We start from the raw sequence: 21,649 nt of genomic DNA, 5'->3' as shown, positions 1-21,649 counted from the left end.
TAGAGCAGCTGGGCGAGAGAAGAGGCTCATTGTACTGACAATCAATGGCATTTACTGAGTGCTTGCTACGTGCAGAGCACCGTACTGAGTGCTTGGGACGGTAGCACGTGAACAAATACAAATTTTCCTACTGACAGGGGCTCGTCAAGAATGTTCCCTCCCGTTACGGACGACCGAGTGCCCTGAGATGTCAGGGCAGTGGAATTCACTCGCTCACCAAACCTGATCTTGAATTTCACTATTCCTTCCCATAGTCTGTAGCTTCCGCTCTCCCTCTAAATGCCCGTGAAGAATATTTCACCCCCGTCTCCACCGACTGAAGACCACCTGTAAATATTAATGATGACATTTGTGAAGCGCTTAGAGTGTAATAAAATGTGGCATTCCTCTCTGAGATGTCAGGGCAGTGGAATTCACTCGCTCACCAAAACCGATCTTGAATTTCACTATTCCTTCCCATAGTCTGTATCTTCCATTCTCCCTCTAAATGCCCGTGAAGAATATTTCACCCCCGTCTCCACCGACTGAAGACCACCTGTAAATATTAATGATGACATCTGTGAAGCGCTTACTATAGGCCAAGCACTTATTCTAAGCACTGGGGTAGATACAAGGTTCTCAGGTTGGACACGGTCCCTGTCCCACATGGGATTCACAGTCTCAATCCTTATTTTAGAGATGAAGTAATGAAGCACAAAGAAATGAATTCTCCAAGGTCACCCAGCAGACAAGGGAAGGAGTCTGGATTAGAACCCGGGTCTCCTACCCCAGGCCGGTCCGCTACCCACTACGCCACACGCTCTTGGGTGCCTCCGATGAGGGTTTTCTTCTGTCGACTGTTTTTCTATCCTTCAAGCTCACCGAACCAGTGAATCGGTCCAGAAATAAGTGAGTCGAGTCAGAAGTGACACCTTCGCAGTCAAACTTTATTCTCCTTCTCCCTTGAAGAGTGCAAAACCCAGTGCCCTGCTTTGCTACTGCTATGCCCTTGAAGCCCTCACCAACAATACAACGAACGGCGAGAAAAGGAAAAAAAAGATCTCTATCAAATTCCGCTTGGTAACAAAATCCTATCAGAGTTTTAATGGAAAAGTACAAGGAAGAGTAGGCTAACTACCCGCTTCGGAGTCATTAGTCAGACTTTCTGCAAGGTCACTTAATCCGGATTTGTTCAGCGCAGTAATGAGATTCTCAGGTGTGGCATGTATTCCCTCTTGATCCTGCCAGGCAACGAGCAGTTGCTTAGCTCTCATCTTCACGTCCTCGCTGTCGGACTCTATCTGCCTTATGTCGGGGTCCTTCATTTCTAAAAACGGAGCCAAGATTTTCCATTGTTCTCCGAGCTTGTTAGCAAATAGCTCTATTTGTTCCCCTGTTACCGGTTTGTCGCGCTGGGCGTCAGGACCTGGAGAGATGGACGCACGGGGAAGATTAGTTTGCCTCTTGAGCTTCGTCACCGTCATCATCAATGGCATTTATTGAGCGCTGACTGTACGCAGGGCACTGTACTAAGCGCTTGGGAGAGTACAGTGCAACAGTGGGTTCCCTGCCCACAACCAGCTTCGTGAACACGCTTAGATTTTCCACATGTTCTGATCCTCCCCTGCTTCTCAGTGTAAAGTGAGGAGCAATAGTTAGCACCCGGGGTATGAGGTATTTCGTACTGAAGTTTTTTTAAAAAAAAAATGGTACTCATAAAGCGCTTATTATGTGTCAAGCACTGTTCTAAGCACTGGGGTAGATACAAAATAATCAGGTTGGACACAGTCCCTGCCCCACATGGGGCTTGTGGTGTAAGTAGAAGAACAGATCTTGAATCCCCATTTTGCAATCGATCGATCAATCGTATTTACAGACAGCTTACGTGTGCAGAGCACTGTACTAAGCGCTTGGGAGAGTACAACCTAACAGAGTAGGCAGACACGTTTCCTGCCCATAATGAGCAGTCGAGAAAGCTGAGGCACTGAGAGGTTAAGTGACTTGCCCAAGGTCATGAAACAAGCAAGTGGGGGCACAGCGTTGCCCAGTGGATAGACCATTCATTCACTGAATCATATTTACTGAGCACTTACCGTGTGCAGAGCACTGTACTAAGCACTTGGAAAGCACAATTTGGCAACAAATAGAGACAATCCCCATCCTCCAAGCTATCTCTCTTCCTCCCTTCAAGGCCCTACTGAGAGCTCACCTCCTCCAGGAGGCCTTCCCAGACTGAGCCCCTTCCTTCCTCTCCCCCTCGTCCCCCTCTCCACCCCCCATCTTACCTCCTTCCCTTCCTCACAGCACCTGTATATACATATATATGTTTGTACTTATTTATTACTTTATTTATTTATTTTACCTGTACATATCTATTCTATTTATTTTATTTTGTTAGTATGTTTGGTTTTGTTCTCTGTCTCCCCCTTTTAGACTGTGAGTCCACTGTTGGGTAGGGACTGTCTCTATATGTTGCCAACTTGTACTTCCCAAGCGCTTAGTACAGTGTTCTGCACACAGTAAGTGCTCAATAAATACGATTGATTGATTGACTGATTGACAATCCCTACCCAGAGGGCTCACCGAAGACCAGTGTTTTAATCCTGGCTCCGCCACTTGTCTTCTATGTGACCTCGGGCTAGTCACTTCACTACTCTGGGCCTCAGTTTCCTCATCTCTCCCTCTAGACTGGAAGCTCACTGTGGGCAGGGAACGCATCTACCAGCTCTGTATACTATCTTCTCCCAAGCACTTAGTACAGTCCTCTGAGCACAGAAGTGCTCAATAAATACCACTGTTGGACTGCTTGACTGATTGTAAAATGGGGATTCATATATGTTCTCCACTCCACTTCGACTGTATGCTCCATGAGGGACAAGGATTACGTCTGCCCTGATTTACCCCAATGCTTACTTAAATGCTTGGCACAGAGTAAGCGCTAAACAAATATTCATTCATTCATTCAGTCGCATTTATTGAGCGCTTACTGTGTGCAAAGCACTGTACTAAGCTCTTGGGAGAGTACAATAAAACAGTAAACAGACACATTCCCTGCCCACAACAAGCTCCCACAATTACTATTACTACTGATGGACACTGCTTGCTAATTAGATTGACAAGGTCTGCAGGGCGTAGAGGAGGGGTGGGGTGGGGGGTGGGCTTTATATGGGTGATGGGTTCAAATCCCGACTCCGCCGCTTGCCAGCTGTGTGACTTTGGGCAAGTCGCTTAACTTCTCTGGGGCCTCAGTTACCTCATCTGTAAAATGGGGATTAAGATTGTAAGCCCCACATGGAACAACCTGATTACCTTGTATCCTTCCCAGTGGTTAGAACAGTGCTTGGCACACAGTAAGCACTTACCAAATACCAAAATTATTATTATTGTATCTGTTGTATCTATTGTATTATATCTATTGTATTGTATCTATTGTATTATTGTATCAAGGCCCTGCTGAGAGCTCACCTCCTCCAGGAGGTCTTCCCAGACTGAGCCCCTTCCTTCCTCTCCCCCTCGTCCCCCTCTCACCTCCTTCCCTTCCCCACAGCACCTGTATATATGTATATATGGTTGTACATGTTTATTACTCTATTTATTTATTTATTTATTTTGCTTGTACATTTCTATCCTATTTATTTTATTTTGTTGGTATGTTTGGTTCTGTTCTCTGTCTCCCCCTTTTAGACTGTGAGCCCACTGCTGGGTAGGGACTGTCTCTATGTGTTGCCAATTTGTACTTCCCAAGCACTTAGTACAGTGCTCTGCACATAGTAAGCGCTCAATAAATACGATTGATTGATTGATTGATTGATTGTTGGAGGGAGACTCAAGCTCTGTCAATTCCTTCTTCCACCAGGGAAGAACGAAGGCCTCTGGGGCCCAGCTTTCTGGATTGCGAAGGACCGGACCGCAGGGTTTTCACTTTTCTGACCCCAGAGCTGGGCCAGAATGGAACTGGCCTCATGGCATGGAGGGGCTGGGTGGGGAGGAGGACATCTGTCGCGTGCAATTTGTCCCCGTCAGACACCACAGCCAAGACTGCCTTTTGGAACCTTCTAACACTACCCAAAAAAGACATGCCAATAAGAAATCCCACGAGCCCAAGCCCTATTTGATGCTCAGGCAAAGGCACGATAAGAAACGGGAGAATTTTCAGAGAAAATATTGCCAGAAGCTAATGAATATGCCTGACCATTATCCCCATTACTTAATAAGCACCTACTGTCTGCAGAGCACTGGACTAGGTGCTCAGCATGAAACACGTACAGATTTAACACACGACTGGAGAACTGGAAGGAGAATGAAAGTAATCTGGACCAGATGCCTCACAGCTTTGAGCAAAGCAAGTAAAAGAGTTGCAGTGATGCAGTACTACAAGTCCCGAACTCACAGGGAATTAGGGAATTAACGGCATCAGTGCAATAGCCCGCAAACTCTTACTTTCACTGTTTTCCTTTAGTAAACCATCATTGTCTTCCTCGTCTTCATCCTCCCCCGTTTTTATTTCTTCCGATGGAGGCTGTAATGAGAGAAACAATTCAAGTGCTTAGGAACAGGGTGAACGCAGATATTTTTCTGGGTTGCAATACTTCCGGATAGAGCGGAGAATGGAAGAAGCAGACTAAGCCCCCCTTACCTCTTCTCCCTTCTGTGCCGCCCTGATTTTGTTCTTTGCTCTTCCCCCCTTCCAGCCCCACAGCGCTTACGTACGTATCTGCCATTTCATTTATTTGTATTGATGATGATGGCCTTTATTAAGTACTTACTACATGCAAAGCACTGTTCTAAGCACTGGGGAGGTCACAAGGTGTTGAGGTTGTCCCACGGGGGGCTCACAGTCTTAATCCCCATTTTACAGATGAGGGAACTGAGGCCCAGAGAAGTTAAGTGACTTGCCCAAAGTCACCCAGCTGACAATTGACGGAACCGGAATTTGAACCCATGACCTCTGACTCCAAAGCCCGGGCTCTTTCCACCGAGCCGCACTGCTTCTCCACATTTGTACTGATGTCTGTCTTTCCCATTCTAAATTGTAAGCTCATCGTGGGCAGGGCATGTCTGCTTATTGTTGGACTGTCCTCTCCCAAGCGCTTAGTACAATACTCTGCGCACGGTAGGCGCTCAATAAATACGATCGAATGAACGAACGGGCGAATGAAGAAGGTGACAGAGGGACAGAAATACATTAATCTGACCCTAACCCTCTCGGTTGCAAGGAGCTCGGGGAACAAACGGGAGGAACCAAAAGACTGGGCCCAGGACCATAGGTATGATATAATCGGAATTACTGAGAATGGTGGCCTGGTCTTTGGAACTGAAGTATCGATCTGCCAGGGATACTTCATCAATCGTATTTACTGAGCGCTTACTATGTGCAGAGCACTGTACTAAGCGCTTGGGAAGTACAATCCGGCAACAGATAGAGACGATCTCTACCCAACGACGGGCTCACAGTCTAGAAGGGGGGAGACAGACATCAAAACAAGTAAGCGGGCATCAGTATAAACAGAATTACAGGTATATACACACCATTAATAAAATAAATGGAACAATAAACATGTACAAATATACATAAATGCTGTGGGGTGGGGGGGGGGGGTAGAGCAGAGGGAGCTAGTTGGGGCGACGGAGAGGGGAGGAGGAGCAGAGGCAAAAGGGGGCCCAATCTAGGAAGGCCTCCTGGAGGAGGTGAGCTTTCAGTAGGGCTTTGGAGGGGGGAAGAGAGCTAGTTTGGTGGATTTGTGGAGGGGGGGCATTCCAGGCCAGAGGTAGGCTGTGGGCCAGGGGCAGGCGAGAACGAGGCCTGGTGAGAAGGTTAGCGGTACTATTCATCCATACATTCAATCGTATTTATTCAGCGCTTACTGTGTGCAGAGCACACAGTATTAAGCACTTGGGAGAGTACAAAGTAACAATAAACAGACACATTCTCTACCACAGGGAGCTAACAGTCTACAAAGGGAACGTGCTGATCAGGAAAGCAGCATGTCCTAGTGGGTACTATTCATTCATTCGATCATATTTATTGAGCGCCTACTGTGTGCACAGCACTGTACTAAGCCCTTGGGAAGTACAAGCCGGCGACATCTAGAGACGGTCCCTACCCAACAGCGGGCTCACGGTCTAGAAGGGGGAGACAGACGACAAAACAAAACATACGGACAGAATAAAATAAATAGAATAAATACGTACAAATAAAATAGAGTAATAAATCTGTACAAACATATATACAGAAATGAAATAGAGTAATAAATACGTACAAACATATATACAGGTGCCGTGGGGAGGGGAAGGAGGTAAGGCGGGGGGGATGGGGAGGGGGAGGATTAAGACCATGAGCCCCCCCAGGGGACAACCTGATCACCTTGTAACCTCCCCAGCGCTTAGAACAGCGCTTTGCACATAGTAAGCGCTTAATAAATGGCATCATTATTATTATTAGCCATTATTATTACAATTATAATATAATTATTTATTACATAATTATAATAATCATAACAATCATATTATAATGCATTAATAAATATAATATAATTATATTAATAATTATAATATATCAATAATTATTATAATTATATAATTATAATTATAATAATTATGATAGTTATAATAATTATAATATATAATAATACATTTATATCCAGTGTATTAATTATAATACAAGGAGTCAGAAGGACCTGGGTTCTAATCCCTGGCTCCACCACCTGGCTGCTGTGTGACCCTGGGCACGACGCTACACTTCTCTGTGCCTTAGTTATGTAAAATGGGGCTTGAGACTGTGAGCCCCACGTGGGACATGGACTGTATCTACCCCAGTGCTAGAACAGTGCCTGACACACAGAAGGCGCTTAACGAATACCACAAAAGAAAAAAAGAAAGATGGGCAGGGAGAGAGAGAAAGGCATTCTGACTTGCTCGTTATAGCTCAGAGGCCCGGGAAGCGGAAAGAGGCCTATATACACCCCTGGACAGAGAAGAAAAGGTGAGGTTCCTTCGGCCAACTCAATTACCTTGGCTGGGGATGGTATCCTGGGAATAACTCACAGTTAGCGGACAACAGGGAAGATGTCGGAACAAATAAGACACCCATTTTCCTTTTAATGACATCTGTTAAGTGCTTACATTGTGTCGAACAAAGTGCTGGAGAAAGTGCAAGTTAATTAGGTCGGCTACAGTCCTCGGCCCGAATGGGGCTCACGGTCTAAGTAGGAGGGAGAACAGGTATTTCATCCCTATTCTACAGTTAAGCAAAATTCATTCATTCGATCGTATTTATTGAGCGCTTACTGTGTGCAGAGCCCTGCGCTTGGAAAGTACAATTGAGCAATAAAGAGAGACAATAGTAATAACAATAATGCTGGCATTTATTAAGCGCTTAGTATGTGCAAAGGACTGTTCGAAGCGCTGGGGACGTTACAAGGTGATCAGGTTGTCCCACTGGGGGCTCACAATCCTAGCCCCCATTTTCCAGATGAGGTAACTGAGGCACAGGGAAGTGAAGTGACTTGCCCAAAGTCACCCAGCTGACAACTGGCGGAGCCGGGATTTGAACCCATGAACTCTGACTCCAAAGCCCGGGCTCTTTCCACTGAGCCACGCTGCTTCAATCCCTGCCCACACCGGGCTTACAGTCCAGAAGCACTTACTGGATGTAGAATTGGGTCAGAAACTACAGAAATCCTTGAGAACAGCCATAGATCCATGAGGCATCCAAAAGCTGGCTATCTTTCCTCCTCCATCCTCAAAGGAGGGTTGGCTTGGCTCAAAAGAAGATGGGAGCTGGGCTCAGGATGGCCGTAAATTCACGAAGATCTAGAGAGGCAGCTTGGCCTGATGGATAGTCACAGGCCTGGGATCTGGGTTCCAATCCCTCCTCTGCCACCCGCCCGCTGTGTGACCACGGGCAAGTCGCACGTCTCTGTATCTCAGTTACCTCATCGGCAAAATGGGGATTAAGACCGTGAGCCCCACGAATCTATTTATTGATATTGAGGCTACTGATGCCCGTTTACTTGTTTTGATGTCTGTCTCCCCCCTTCTAGACTGTGAGCCCGTTGTGGGCAGGGATTGTCTCTATTGGTTGTATTTTCCGAGCGCTTAATACGGTGCTCTCCACACAGTAAGTGCTCAATGTATACGACTGAATTCACTCATTCAATCGTATTTATTGAGCGCTTACTGTGTGCAGAGCACTGTACTAAGCGCCTGGGAAGTACAAGTTGGCAACACATAGAGACAGTCCCTACCCAACAGTGGGCTCACAGTCTAGAATGAATGAATGAATGACAGGGACTACGTCCAGCTCAATCTGCTCGAATCTGCCACGGAACTTTGTAAGTATTGAAATGCCACAATTATTATTAGTTTGGGCACGATTGGTTTGGATTATCCTGAATATTTCAGCCAGTGAAGAGCTCTACTCCAGCCTGCTCTAGAGGCAAAATGACTGCTCCTTCATTAGACCATAAGCTCCTTGAGGGCAGGGATCTTGTCCACCAAGTCTATCGTACCCGATCCTCTCAACAGTTTAGTACAGTGCTCTGCACACAGGAGGAGCTCAAGAAGTACCCCTGACTGATCATACGGTGATAAAAGTAAGTTTGTGAAGAATACCGGCAATCAGTCAATGGTATTTCTTGACTGCTTGTTGTAGGCAGAGCACTGTACTAAGTGCTTGGGAGAGTATTGGCTACATAGGCCTGTCTCCAAAAATAGTAAACAGTCAATGGCAAGAGGAGGTGCCCTCCACGGTTCAACTTGGGGATCAGATCCAGTCAAAAATTTTAATAATCAATAGCCAATAGTATTTATTGAGCAATGTATAAAGCGATTGGGAGCGGACACTGTGGGCAGGGAATGTGTCTACCAACTCTGTTGTACTGTACTCTCCCAAGTGCTTGGTACGGTGCTCTGCGCCCAGGCAGAGCTCAATAAATACCATAAAACAGAGGCGGTGGACATGATCCTTGCCCAGGATGGTCTGAATGAAGGAATTCAGCATGCCCTTGGAAGCCACACCATTACTAAGTGGGCAAGGTCAGAAATGCTCTCAAGAGAAGTAATGATGATGATAATGGCATTTGTTAAGCGCTTACTATGTGCAAAGCACTGTTCTAAGCGCTGGGGGGATACAAGGTGATCAGGTTGTCCCGCGTGGGGCTCACAGTCATCACCCCCATTTTACAGATGAGGGAACTGAGGCACTGAGAAGTTAAGTGACTTGCCTAAGGTCACACAGCAGACACGTTGGCGGAGCCGGGATTCGAACCGGTGACCTCTGACTCCAAAGCCCAGGCTCTTTCCACTGAGCCACGCAGCATGTAGCCGAGTGGACAGAGTCCAGGCTTCAGAGGCAGAGGACCTCGGTTCAATTCCCAACCCTGCCGATCGCTTGCTTGGACAAGTCACTTAACTTCTCTGTGCCTCGATCTCCTCACCTGCAAAAGGGAAATTCAATACCTGTTCTTCCTCCTCAAACTCTGAGCCCCACTCGGGATAGGGACTACACCCAAACTGACACATAATGACAATAATGATGACATTTATTAAGCGCTTACTATGTGCAAAGCACTAAGTGTTGGCGAGGATACAAGATTATCAGGTTGTCCCACATGGGGCTCACAGTCTTAATCCCCATTTTACAGATGAGGGAACTGAGGCAGAGAGAAGTCAAGCGACTTGCCCAAGGTCACACAGCCCACAAGCGGCGGAGTCGGGATTAGAACCCATGACCTCTGACTCTCAAGCCCGGGCTCTTTCCACTGAGCCATGCTGCTTACACAAGGTACGCACTTAACAAGCACCATTAAGCCCCCCCCACCTAAATTAGAGATTTATTTCAGTAAGTTTTTAAAAATAGCAATAATAATAATAATAATGATGTGGTATTCTTTAAGAGCTTACTAGGTGCCAAGCACTGCTCTAAGCACTCAGGTAGATGCAAGCTAATCAGGTTGGACACAGTCCCTGACCCACACGGGGCTCACAGTCTTAAACCTCATTTTACAGATGAGGGAACTGAGGCCCAGAGAAGTGAAGTGACTTGCTCAAGGTCTCACAGCAGACAAGTGGCGGAGCCGGGATTAGAACCCGCATCCTTTTAAATGGTGGCAGGGAAAAAAAGGGATGAAAATGAGCTGGTAGAGTTGTAAGTTGGTACACTTGGAAACAGAAGCCACCCTGCAATTTGATGCTAGGGACAGGCTGGCCAGGAATTCCAGGAAGACACGGGAACGCAGTCAACCAAACAGGAACAGGAGTCAGCAAGTCACCCTCTCTCTACGCTCTGTGGTGTCTGCACTCAAAAAGCTATACTGGACAGCGTCCGAGGAAGGATGATGAGAGTTATTAGGGGAAAGGGGAAAAAAAAATCAATCCTAGGAGGAAAAGTTACAGCAAGAGGGGTGACAGAGAGGAAAACAGAGAGCTATGGGGGCTACTGAGTAAGAAGAAAGGATGCTGATCCATTTCTTCCCAGGTTCACGGACAGCCGAAAGGGAGGAACCGAAAGGAAATTAAAGCAGGAGAGATGTTGCCAATTTGTACTTCCCAAGCGCTTAGTACAGTGCTCTGCACATAGTAAGTGCTCAATAAATACGATTGATGATGATGATCGTCAAAGGTACCAGCACGGCATTGAAAAGTACCTACCAAATCAGCAGATTCAATTCTCTTCTCACGTAATAAGCAATAGTGTTGAAAAGAATCAATCAATCGTCTTTATTGAGCGCTTACTGTGTGCAGAGCACTGGACTAAGCGCTTGGGAAGTACAAGTTGGCAACATATAGAGACAGTCCCTACCCAACAGTGGGCTCACAATCTAAAAGAACACTTAAGGGGCCGATACTCGAAGAGTTGAACGCTGTAATGAACAGATCAAATGACTTACTGGTAATTCCTTTGCCAGTTTGATCACCATGTTTTCTAAATACTCCGGTAGACTCTTAAACTGCTGGTTGGTTGGCTGGAAAAAGTGGGGACTTCTGCGGGCTAGCAGCCTCAGGGCTCTCCAGCCGTAATTGGAATTGTTCACAGCCCTGAAAAACAATTATGTCATGGTCACGGTCTCCGCGGACACATACATGCACATACACACACGCGCGGGAATGGTAGGGCTACTATTTGTTGAATACCAACACATACACACACAACATGCCAAGACCAGAGTCGAAATATCGCTCAGTGATTCCAATCCTGTGCGTGCTAAAAACATGAAACATCCATCCCAGTGGCCTCAGATAACAGATGTCTTGGGTGTACTATTCTTTCTAGAATACATCTTTGCAAAGAACAATTTATATTATGAGTTGTTGCCAACTTGCACTTCCTAAGCGCTAAGTACGGTGCTCTGCACACAGTAAGCGCTCAATAAATATGATTGAATGAATGAGTGAATGAGTTATTTTGATCAGGGCCATATTGGCTGCCCCATTTGGAGACACAATTGCCCTAAACGTGTGTGTGTGTGTATATATATATATATATATATATATATATATATGCATAAGTATATATACGTGTGTGTATAGTGTGTGTGTGTATATATGTATACACATATGTATGCACATAGTATTTACACACACATTTTTGTATACGCAAATGTCCTAAACATATATATATATATATATATATATATATATATATAAAATAAATATACATGTCTATATAATATATCTATTTCACATTTAAAAGGTGGATACAAGCTAATCAGGTTGGACACAGTCCCTGTCCCACACAGTAAGCGCTCAATAAATACAACTGAATGAATGGACATGGGGCATACAGCCTTAATCCCCATTTCTCATGAGGTAACTGAGGCACAAAGAAGTTAACTGACTTGTCCAAGGTGACAGAGCAGACAAGTGGTGGAGCCGGGGACTAGAACATCTCAAAGACAGTTTAGAGAAAGCTGTTTCTAGAACGCCCAGAGAAGCATGGCCTGGTGGAAAGAGCGTGGGCCTGGGACTCAGAGGCCCTGGGTTTGAATCCCAGCTTTGTCGACTGGTTGCCTCGTGACCATCCCTTAACTTCTGTTGCCTCAATTCCCTGAACTGTCAAATGGGGATTAAATAACCTGTTCTCCCGACTACTTAGACTACTGTGAGCCCCATGTGAGACAGGGACTGTGTCTCACCTAATTAGCTTGCATCTACCTCAGCGCTTAGGGTCTGATACATACTAAGTGCTTAACAAATATCTTAAAGAGAACAAAAAACAAAACAAAATCCTAGTGGCGGTATCAGAGACAGTAACTGCTCCAGAAGCTGGGTTAGGGACGAAGACGACGGGTCCTGGGGGATGAGGAGGGCAGGAGAAACCGGTATGGGGGTGACCTTGACCATCTGAAGTCCTTAGGCAGGGCCTCGATTTGCGTCACAGTCGTAATAAAATGCCACATAACCAACCTGGCCATTTCTAACCACGACAGATCGGTACAAATTCAATCCCACTGTGATCCTCAACATCCTTGAAAACACAGCTGGACCCATTAGTCCCATTCTACGCTTGAAAATCTAAACCTACTGGGCCCTCGTAGAAGTTTAAAAAGGTAAAGCGAGGAGGAGGTGAACGTTAACTTCGGGGAATGCCAGTATTGAAAACTAAATGTACGTGGCACTGCCCTTCGACCCTCACCCAAAATGGGGCTTTTCCAATCGATAGGGCATGAGCAACTGCACATCCTTGGCACAGAAAGCCCACCCTTAAGAAGACATCTTCCTCACAGTGACTTGGTCTCCCCCCCCGAACCCGTTAGCTTCACTGCACAGAAAACATTTAACATGCCACCGGTGGAGGGACGAACTGCCCCTCAGTAGCCCCGCAGCTCACTTGTATTCATTTTCAACCATGTTTTCAGGGTCCGCCTGCTCGATCGCTTCTTCAAAAAACTCCTCCAGGGTTGGCATGTATTCCCTAAGGAAGGGATCAGAAAGATGATTAGAACAGTTTGTTTCTCTTTACAGTCGTGCCACTGTCCGCTTTTTGGATCTTTTTCACAGGGGTGCATTTTTTTTTTTTAGAAAAAGTGAAAAGAGCAACTTCTAATATTATCCATTTATTCATGGACTGGGGTCTCCGGGGAGGTCAGATGACATACCTTTTTCTTTCTCCCTGGGGAAGGATCACTAACATAAACATAAATTATTTATTTATATTAATACCTATCTGCCCCTCTTAGACGGTAAGCACATTGCAGGCAGCGAATGTATCTCCCAAATCTGTTGTATTATACTTTCCCATTGTGGACGGGGAATGGGTCTGTTGGATTGTTATGTTTATCATATTACACATATATAAATGTATCTGTAGAAATTATCATCATCATCAATCATATTTATTGAGCGCTTACTGTGTGCAGAGCACTGTACTAAGTGCTTGGGAAGTACAAGTTGGTAACATATAGAGACGGTCTCTATCCAACAGTGGGCTCACAGTCTAAAAGGGGGAGACAGAGAACAAAACCAAACATACTAACAAAATAAAATAAATAGAATAGATATGTACAAGATAAATAAATAAATAAATAGAGTAACAAATATGTACAAACATATATACATATATACAGGTGCTGTGGGGAAGGGAAGGAGGTAAGATGGCGGGGATGGAGGGGGGGGGGGACCAATAAACATACATTATATTATGTTAATTAAATTATATTATTAAATTATATTTATTATTATACATTATTATATTATTAAATTAAATTATATTATTCATATATTTATATTATATTTACTGTATTTATTTGTTCATTCATATTAATGTCTATACATTATTCATACATTTATAATATATTTACTGTATTTATTTATGTGTTCATTCATATTGAATTGAAGCAGCGTGGCTTAGTGGTAGGAGCCCAGGCTTGGGAGTCAGAGGTCGTGGGTTCTAATCCCGGCTCCGCCGCTTGTCAGCTGTGTGACTTTGGGCAAGTCACTTCACTTCTCTGTGCCTCAGTTACCTCATCTGTAAAACGGGGATGAAGACTGTGCGCCCCACGTGGGACAACCTGACTACTTTGTATCTCCTCCAGCGATTAGAACAGTGCTTGGCACATAGTAAGCACTTAAAAAATACCGTTATTACTATTATTATTAATGTCTGTCTCCCCCTCTAGACTGTAACCTTTTTCTGAGTAGGGAATTTTCTGTTTATTGTTATACTGGACTCTCCCAAGCACTAAGTATGGTGCTCTGCACAACGTGCTCAATAAATACCGTCTATCGATAATAAGACGAGCGCACGGCGGGCATGGAAAATAGAGTTGGGAGGGGATGGGGGGGAAACGAGTACAGTTTTGGCCAGTTCAAATAATCAAAGCTAAATATATGATTTACCCCCGTACTTGCCTGGTCTCCGATTTACAGGCTTCCATATTATCAGGACAGAGATTCCAAAGTCTTGTTAATTCCTCACTGTAAAAAGAAATAGAAAAAATAGGCAGGAGTAGTTCCAGGGTAAATAAAACGCAGCACTGCCAACATTTTCACTTAAAAAAAAAAAGGGACAGAGCATGCTGGCCAAAAAGGCTGGAACGAAGGCTTATGTACGCTTGACACAGAGTGGGTCACTGGGTGCCCCGGAAATACCCGATCAACTAGTTATGATACTAAAAAATGAGCAGGGTAAATCATTCTCACTCACTCTGCGATATTTCTATTAGCCGCGCCCCAAGCCTAGAAGCCAGCAGTTCACTGCGGCAGACGGAACGTGCCAGCAAGTAATAACGCCGACGACAGTCATCCCTGGCTTACTCTGTGCTTAGTGTGGGGGAAGAGACGAGGAAATGAGACAGTCCCAGTTGGAGACGGGACGCGGGGAATCCAAAGTTCTGGGAGGCAAGAAACCAAAAGCAGTGCCCAAAATGAAGACAGGTCCACTAGATCATCAATGGGAGAGGAAACCCCTAGTGATATGTGTGAATATGCTTTGATGAATATACACCAATTTGCCCATTGAGTCTCAGAGGATACACGCCAGAGACAAGAAGAGAAAATACAACTCATTGCAAAAATCAACCTACTTTCCCATCAGAATTTTTTTGTTGGGTCCTTTCCCTAGGAAATCCTCTGGAGCCGTTCTCTTTCGAACAAGCCTTGCGGGCTTGGGATCAGATGGTCTGTAGGAAGGATAAAACACACACACACACCCCCAATATTTTTGTGTATGGCTGGGGGGATTTCACTTGGCATCACTGAGAGATTCATGTCACTCTAAAATAGTTCAACAACCCATCCAACCCAACGCCCGGGTCCTTTTCTGATCTGAGGGGGGTCCTTTTCTGATCTGAGGGGTGTCGGAGTATGCAAAGTGATGAACCTGGGGTCAATTTAGCTCAGGGCACTGCTCTTCAATAACTAAAGGAAGAGAACCAAGTTGGAAAATCCTCAAATGGCTCAAAGACTGTAAGCTCACTGTACGCGAGGAACCAACTCTTTTATATTGTACTCTCCCAAGCGCTTTGTTCGGTGCTTTGCACACAGTAAGCACTCAATAAGTACGACTGATCGATTAAAGCAATCATTCAACTCAGGTTTAACACTAAATAAGGGTTTGCATTCCCAAATTAGATTTTTTTCTTAAAGAGAGCGCGGTTTCTCTCAGACTCCACACAGGTCCTGAATATACACAGTTGGAATAAAAATGTCTGGAAACACTCAGAAATTACCTTGTGTTTTCTACTCTGATTATTTTTACCTTTCTTTCACAAAACTTGGGCAGCCTTCATTTTTCCATGAGTTCCAATTTTCCTCAGTGTTTAAAATATGCTGAAAAGAAGACCCAGTACACAATTAACCTCCATACAAAAAGCACTGTTCATTATTCAATTTAGTGGCAAAAAATTAAAACAAAATACATACCTCTACCATTTTTGAAAACCGTTCTCCATCCGGGGGGTTTTCTGACAGCAGCTGGGTTTAAAAAAATGAATGCATTGTGTTCTTTCCAAACAACATTTGGCATCATGAAACAATTTTTAAGCAATAAACCTACAAAAATGCCTGCTGTTCTGACTCTAAGCTAACTTTATCCTTGGATTTCGTTTAATTTGGATGATGATGATGGTATTTGGTAAGCGCCTACTATGCGTCAAGCACTGTTCTAAGCTACTCGTTCATTCAATTAATAATAATAATAATGATATTTATTAAGCGCTATGTGCAAAGCACTGTTCTAAGTGCTGGGGAGGTTACAAAGTGATCCGGTTGTCCCACGGGGGGCTCACAGTCTTAATCCCCATTTTACAAATGAGGGAACTGAGGCCCAGTGAAGTTAAGTGACTTGTCCAAAGTCACACAGCTGACAAGTGGACGAGCCAGGATTTGAACCCATGACCTCTGACTCCAAAGCCCGCGCTCTTTCCACTGAGCCACGCTGCTTATTTGTATTCAACTGTACTTACAGAGTGCTTACTGCGCACAGAGCACTTAAATAATAATAATAATTATGGCACTTGGTAAGGGCTTACTATGTGCCAGGCACTGTACTAAGCGCTGGGGTAGATACAAGCAAGTCAGGTTTGGACACAGTCCCTGTCCCAGGTGGGGCTCACAATCTCAATCCCTATTTTACAGATGAGGTAACTGAGGCAAAGAGAAGTGAAATAACTTGCCCAAGGTCACACAGCAGGCACGTGGTGGGGCTGGGATTAGAACCCATGACCTTCTGATTTCCAGGCCCATACTCTATCCACTATGCCAGGCTGCTTCTCGGCGCTTGGGAGAGTTCGATATAGCATTAAACAAAGATTGGTTGGACGCAATCCCTGTCCTACATGGGGCTTACAGTCTAGGTAGATTAGATTCATTCGTTCACTCAACTGTACTTATTAAATGATACAATTCACTTATTCATTCAATTGCATTTATTGAGCGCTTACTGTGCACAGAGCACTGTACTAAGTGCTTGGGAGAGTACAATAAAACACAAAACAAAGATAAGTTGGACATGGTCCCTGTCCCACATGGGGCTCACAGTCTAAGACGGAGTAGGATTTAATCCCCATTTGACAGATAAGGAAACTGAGGCTCAGAGAAGTTAAGTGACTTGCCCAAGGTCACTTGGGCAAGCAATCAGCAGAGCCGGGATTAGAACGGAGGTCCTCTGACGCCCACGCCTGTGCTCTTTCCACTAGGCCATGCTGCTTCTCAATATGAGAGGACTGAGTCTGCAGAAGGTTAGTGTTGTTAAATCCAGTCGTCCTATCTCCTCCTTTCCCTCTCAACCCTCCTCCGAAAGATAACACACTAGCAAATCGCTACAGCACGTTACCTAATTCAAGAGCTGAGATATCAAAAATTTTTCGATAAAGGGAACAAGCCAGATCCCTTTCTTCGTCTGTAAACGAGCTGCCTTATACTCTACTTACTTGATAGACTGATTTTGTTGTATCTTCAATCCAGAGGGACTGCTCATCAGTTAGGACGTAGTTGGAACTACAAAGCGGAGTAACAAAAGGACAACCTCAAACACCATCATACACCGTCAAATTCACTGCTTCTCTACCTGCTTCACAGACCACAGCGGGAAGCTCAGAGTAAGACGGTAAGATTTTTAACAATGAACAACAAACGCAGGGATCACAAAAAAACGCCATCGCCCACCCCAGGGGATCTTCCAGATTCATTACATTTTTATATATCAAACTTTATCTCCTAAGGAGGTGTAAATATGCCGTACTCCTGCACACTATGCACTGTCAGGTAAGAGATGAAGAATCCCATTACAACAATCAATCAATCAATCGTATTTATCGAGCGCTTACTGTGTGCAGAGTACCGTACTAAGCGCTTGGGAAGTACAAGTTGGAATAAAAGTGCTTAATGGGTACAGCTCCAAATTCACAGGTGATGAAGAAGGGAGGGAAAATAAGGGAAATGAAGGCAGGGACCCAAATGGACAAAGGCAAAATGAAAACCTGAAACCAAATCTCAGGGAAGGCTAGACAGGAGGTTGCAGAAGATAGGTTATCAGGGTATTTACATTTCCTCTACAACACGACAATTTTCTCAGGAGATTTTTTAAGAGGGTAGGCATCTACAGTGGAAAGAAGATTTAAGAGCCATCTTGCCTGGAGGCAGGGCAAACAAGGGAGCCTGGTGCCATAAGGCAGGTAAACCCCCCAAAATTAGGATTGGGCAGGGAACGTGGCAACCAACTCTATCGCATTGTACTCTCCCAAGTGCTTAGCACAGTGCCCTGCACACAGTAAGAGCTCAATAAATACCACTGATTGATTACGATAAGGGCTTTCCTTATATGACCTGACAGTGCTTCTCTTCAGCGGAACTTGCCAGATCTTTCTCTTTGCATAGCTGTGGATTGTTCTGTTAAGCCAAATGCCGATATCATCATCATCAATCGTATTTCACATGGATCACATGGATCCCCTTCAACAGAAACTGCAGGCTGCTTTTATTGTTATTAATAATAATGATGATGATAAGGTTGGTATTTGTTAAGCGCTTACTATGTGCCAGGCACTATACTAAGCACTAGGGTGGATAAAAGCAAACCAAGCTGGACACAGTCCCTGTCCCATGTGGGGCTCAGAGTCTCACTCCCCGTTTTCCAGATGAGGTAACTGAGGTACAGAAGAGTGAAGCGACTTTCCCAAGGTCACACGGCAGACAAGTGGCAAAGCCGGAACTAGAACCCATGACCTTCTGACTCTCAGGTCTGTGCTCTATCCACTATTCAACACTGCTTATTAATTACTTAAAGCATCTTTTGTTGCTACTCTCCTCCAGCTCTCCCTAGGCAACCCCTTTCTCCACTCTTCTAAAGCTAACCATCTTACCGTATCCCTCTCTCACTTTGGTTTCCCGCCCATTGGTCACGTTCTTTCCCCTTACCTAAACCCCCTCTCCATTCAAATGTGCCAGGCCACATCTCTTCCCGACTTCCAAGCCATCCTGAAAGCCCACCTCCTCCCTCAGGAGGCCTTCCCCAACTCACTCCCACCGCCTCGGGCCTTAACCGCCCCATCAACGACCCTTACCACACGTGTACGCATCAGATTATGTACTCTGTCTATACAATGATTTGCTTTTTCCTACTCTTGTACCGCAAAGGGAGACAGGCCACTAAAACAGGTGAAAGAGTGAGTGTAGGATGCCGCCAGTTTAAAAAAAAAAAAAAGGCTTTGGGGATCCCGGAATTTTGATCCAGTTGTGCAAATGATGGGAACTAGGACAATAATAATAATAACGATGGCATTTGTTAAGCGCTTACTATGCGCAAAGCACTGTTCTAAGCGGTGGGGGGGATACGATGTGATCAAGTTGTCCCACGTGGGGCTCACAGTCTTAATCCCCATTTTTACAGATGAGGGAACTGAGGCTCAGAGAAGTTAAGTGACTTGCCCAAGGTCACACAGCTGACTTGTGGTGGAGCCGGAGATAGGTGGAGGGCTCCCTGTTCTCCAGTGCCCACCTCCAAGGAGCAAGCCTGCCACGTGCTAAGTCAGATTCTAGAATGGTGGCAGTGCCACACGCACTGGTCTCCCTGAGGCAGCAAGGGAGGCAACTTTGGAATAATAATAATAAATAATAATAATAACGGCATTTATTAAGCGCTTACTATGTGCAAAGCACTGTTCTAAGAGCTGGGGAGGTTACAAGGTGATCGGGTTGTCCCACGTGGGGCTCACAATCTTAATCCCCATTTTCCAGATGAGGCTCAGAGAAGTGAAGTGACTTGCCCAAAGTCACACAGCTGACAATTGGCGGAGCCGGGATTTGAACCCATGAACTCTTGACTCCAAAGCCCGGGCTCTTTCCACTGAGCCACGCTGCTTCTCCTTGGAAGGCCGGAAGCGCACAACTTCCCATCCGGTAAAAAGGAGTCCACCAATTCCTGTGTCTTGTACTCTCTCTCATCATCATCATCATCATCAATCGTATTGATTGAGCGCTTACTGTGTGCAGAGCACCGTACTAAGCGCTTGGGAAGTACAAATTGGCAACATATAGAGACAGTCCCTGCCCAACAGTGGGCTCACAGTCTAAAAGGGGGAGACAGAGAACAAAACCAAACATACTAACAAAATAAAATAAATAGAATAGATAGGTACAAGTAAAATAAATAGAGTAATAAATATGTATAAACATATATACATCTATACAGGTGCTGTGGGGAAGGGAAGGAGGTAAGATGGGGGGGATGGAGAGGGGGACAAGGGGGAGAGGAGGGAAGGGGCTCAGTGTGGGAAGGCCTCCTGGAGGAGGTGAGCTCTCAGTAGGGCCTTGAAGGGAGGAAGAGAGCTAGCTTGCCGGGTGGGCAGAGGGAGGGCATTCCAGGCCCGGGGGATGACATGGGCCGGGGGTCGATGGCGGGACAGGCGAGAACGAGGTACGGTGAGTCTCGAGTGCTTAGGACAATGTTCTGCACGGAGTAATTGCTGAATATGTACCAGTGACTGATTTGTTTGCTTGCTGGATTGACTGAATAAACCCCCCAGCAACCAAACTACGGAGGGTGCAGGGGCCGTGATTAGGTGCAGCGGTAACAGCGTGTAGCCAAATCCCTGCTCTCCGATTTTCTGGCAAGCTGCATGCCACATTAGAGCCAATGCATTGTTTCTGCTGTAAAGCTACATTATTTATTACTTAAGGAATTGACGGTTATTTGTGAAGGGGGCTTCCTCTTCAAGGGTAAGACGACACTCGGCACGCGAGGTACGTAAGGAGAGTCGGGGCCAACCTGACTTGCCTCATTCGCCTCTTTGCAGTTATGGCTCTACTGTGATTGATCACATTTTAAAATAACAGCTGTCCCCTAGTGATTCATGCGCCTGGGTTTATTATCTGCATCTGTTTTCATGCTCTTTAACTTCTTTGTCGACATCATGAAAATACAGTATTGCGGATGCAGTAGGTGCTGCTGTTGAAAATGGCGACACTTTGGCTCTGGTTCCCGAGCACGGAGCTAGAAGCTCCTCAGTCACACCTGGCTCTTCATGTGGCTCCCGGGCAGTGGAGTCCATCTGGAGTCCAAGCTCTTAGTACAGTGATCAGCACAACGCAGTAAACGCTTAACAAATCCGACTGAATGAATTCGGTGGGCAGATTTGGCACACAGGTGATGCCACGACCCCCTCCCCTTCTCCCTTTTTAGACAGGAAACGGCTCGGCTGCATCTTTGAGCCGAAATGGTTCCCCTGCGTCAGGCTCTGTGGCAGAACTAGGCCCCGGCTCGGAGAACGGTGAACGGTGAAGTTCCCACTGTCCTCATCTGAATGTCTGGGCAGGAATTTGGAGCTGTTCTTGCCCTCCTCTTACGCAGCGGCCCGAGATCATCATCATCATCAATCATATTTATTGAGCGCTTACTGTGTGCAGAGCACTGTACTAAGCGCTTGGGAAGTACAAATCGGCAACATACAGAGACAGTCCCTACCCAACAGTGGGCTCACAGTCGAAAAGGGGGAGACAGGGAACAAAACCAAACATACTAACAAAATAAATAGAATAGGTATGGACAAGTAAAATAAATAGAGTAATAAATATGTACATCATCATCATCATCATCAATCATATTTATTGAGCGCTTACTATATGCAGAGCACTGTACTAAGCGCTTGGGAGATGACTGAAGCAGCCGTGCTAAGGTCAAACGGTCAGGCTGGGAGGGAAGAGGTGGGCACGACCTCTCCGTGGGTGGTGGGCG

At 45.4% G+C, this 21,649-nt stretch overlaps 1 protein-coding gene across 1 annotated transcript in view; it reads right to left on the bottom strand.

Annotated features, from left to right (window-relative positions):
• Positions 1 to 905: 905 nt before the first annotated feature.
• The window catches only part of THOC1 (THO complex 1), a 59,923-nt gene continuing 39,179 nt past the window's right edge, over positions 906 to 21,649 (bottom strand). Inside the window, exons 13-21 of the mRNA XM_038747223.1 lie at positions 17,349 to 17,415; positions 15,841 to 15,891; positions 15,677 to 15,747; positions 15,003 to 15,098; positions 14,329 to 14,394; positions 12,809 to 12,892; positions 10,869 to 11,016; positions 4,420 to 4,498; positions 906 to 1,405 (exon numbers count right to left, since the gene is read on the bottom strand). Coding sequence (XP_038603151.1) covers positions 1,110 to 1,405; positions 4,420 to 4,498; positions 10,869 to 11,016; positions 12,809 to 12,892; positions 14,329 to 14,394; positions 15,003 to 15,098; positions 15,677 to 15,747; positions 15,841 to 15,891; positions 17,349 to 17,415 — 958 coding nt within the window. The 3' untranslated portion in view covers positions 906 to 1,109. The remainder of the gene's footprint in view (positions 1,406 to 4,419; positions 4,499 to 10,868; positions 11,017 to 12,808; positions 12,893 to 14,328; positions 14,395 to 15,002; positions 15,099 to 15,676; positions 15,748 to 15,840; positions 15,892 to 17,348; positions 17,416 to 21,649) is intronic.

The sequence above is a fragment of the Tachyglossus aculeatus genome, chromosome 5, assembly GCF_015852505.1.
Source record: "Tachyglossus aculeatus isolate mTacAcu1 chromosome 5, mTacAcu1.pri, whole genome shotgun sequence".
In the NCBI taxonomy this organism is placed as follows: Eukaryota; Metazoa; Chordata; class Mammalia; order Monotremata; family Tachyglossidae; genus Tachyglossus; species Tachyglossus aculeatus.
The sequence above is the reverse complement of the archived record's forward strand: the minus strand, read 5'-3'. Positions and strand labels throughout refer to the sequence as shown.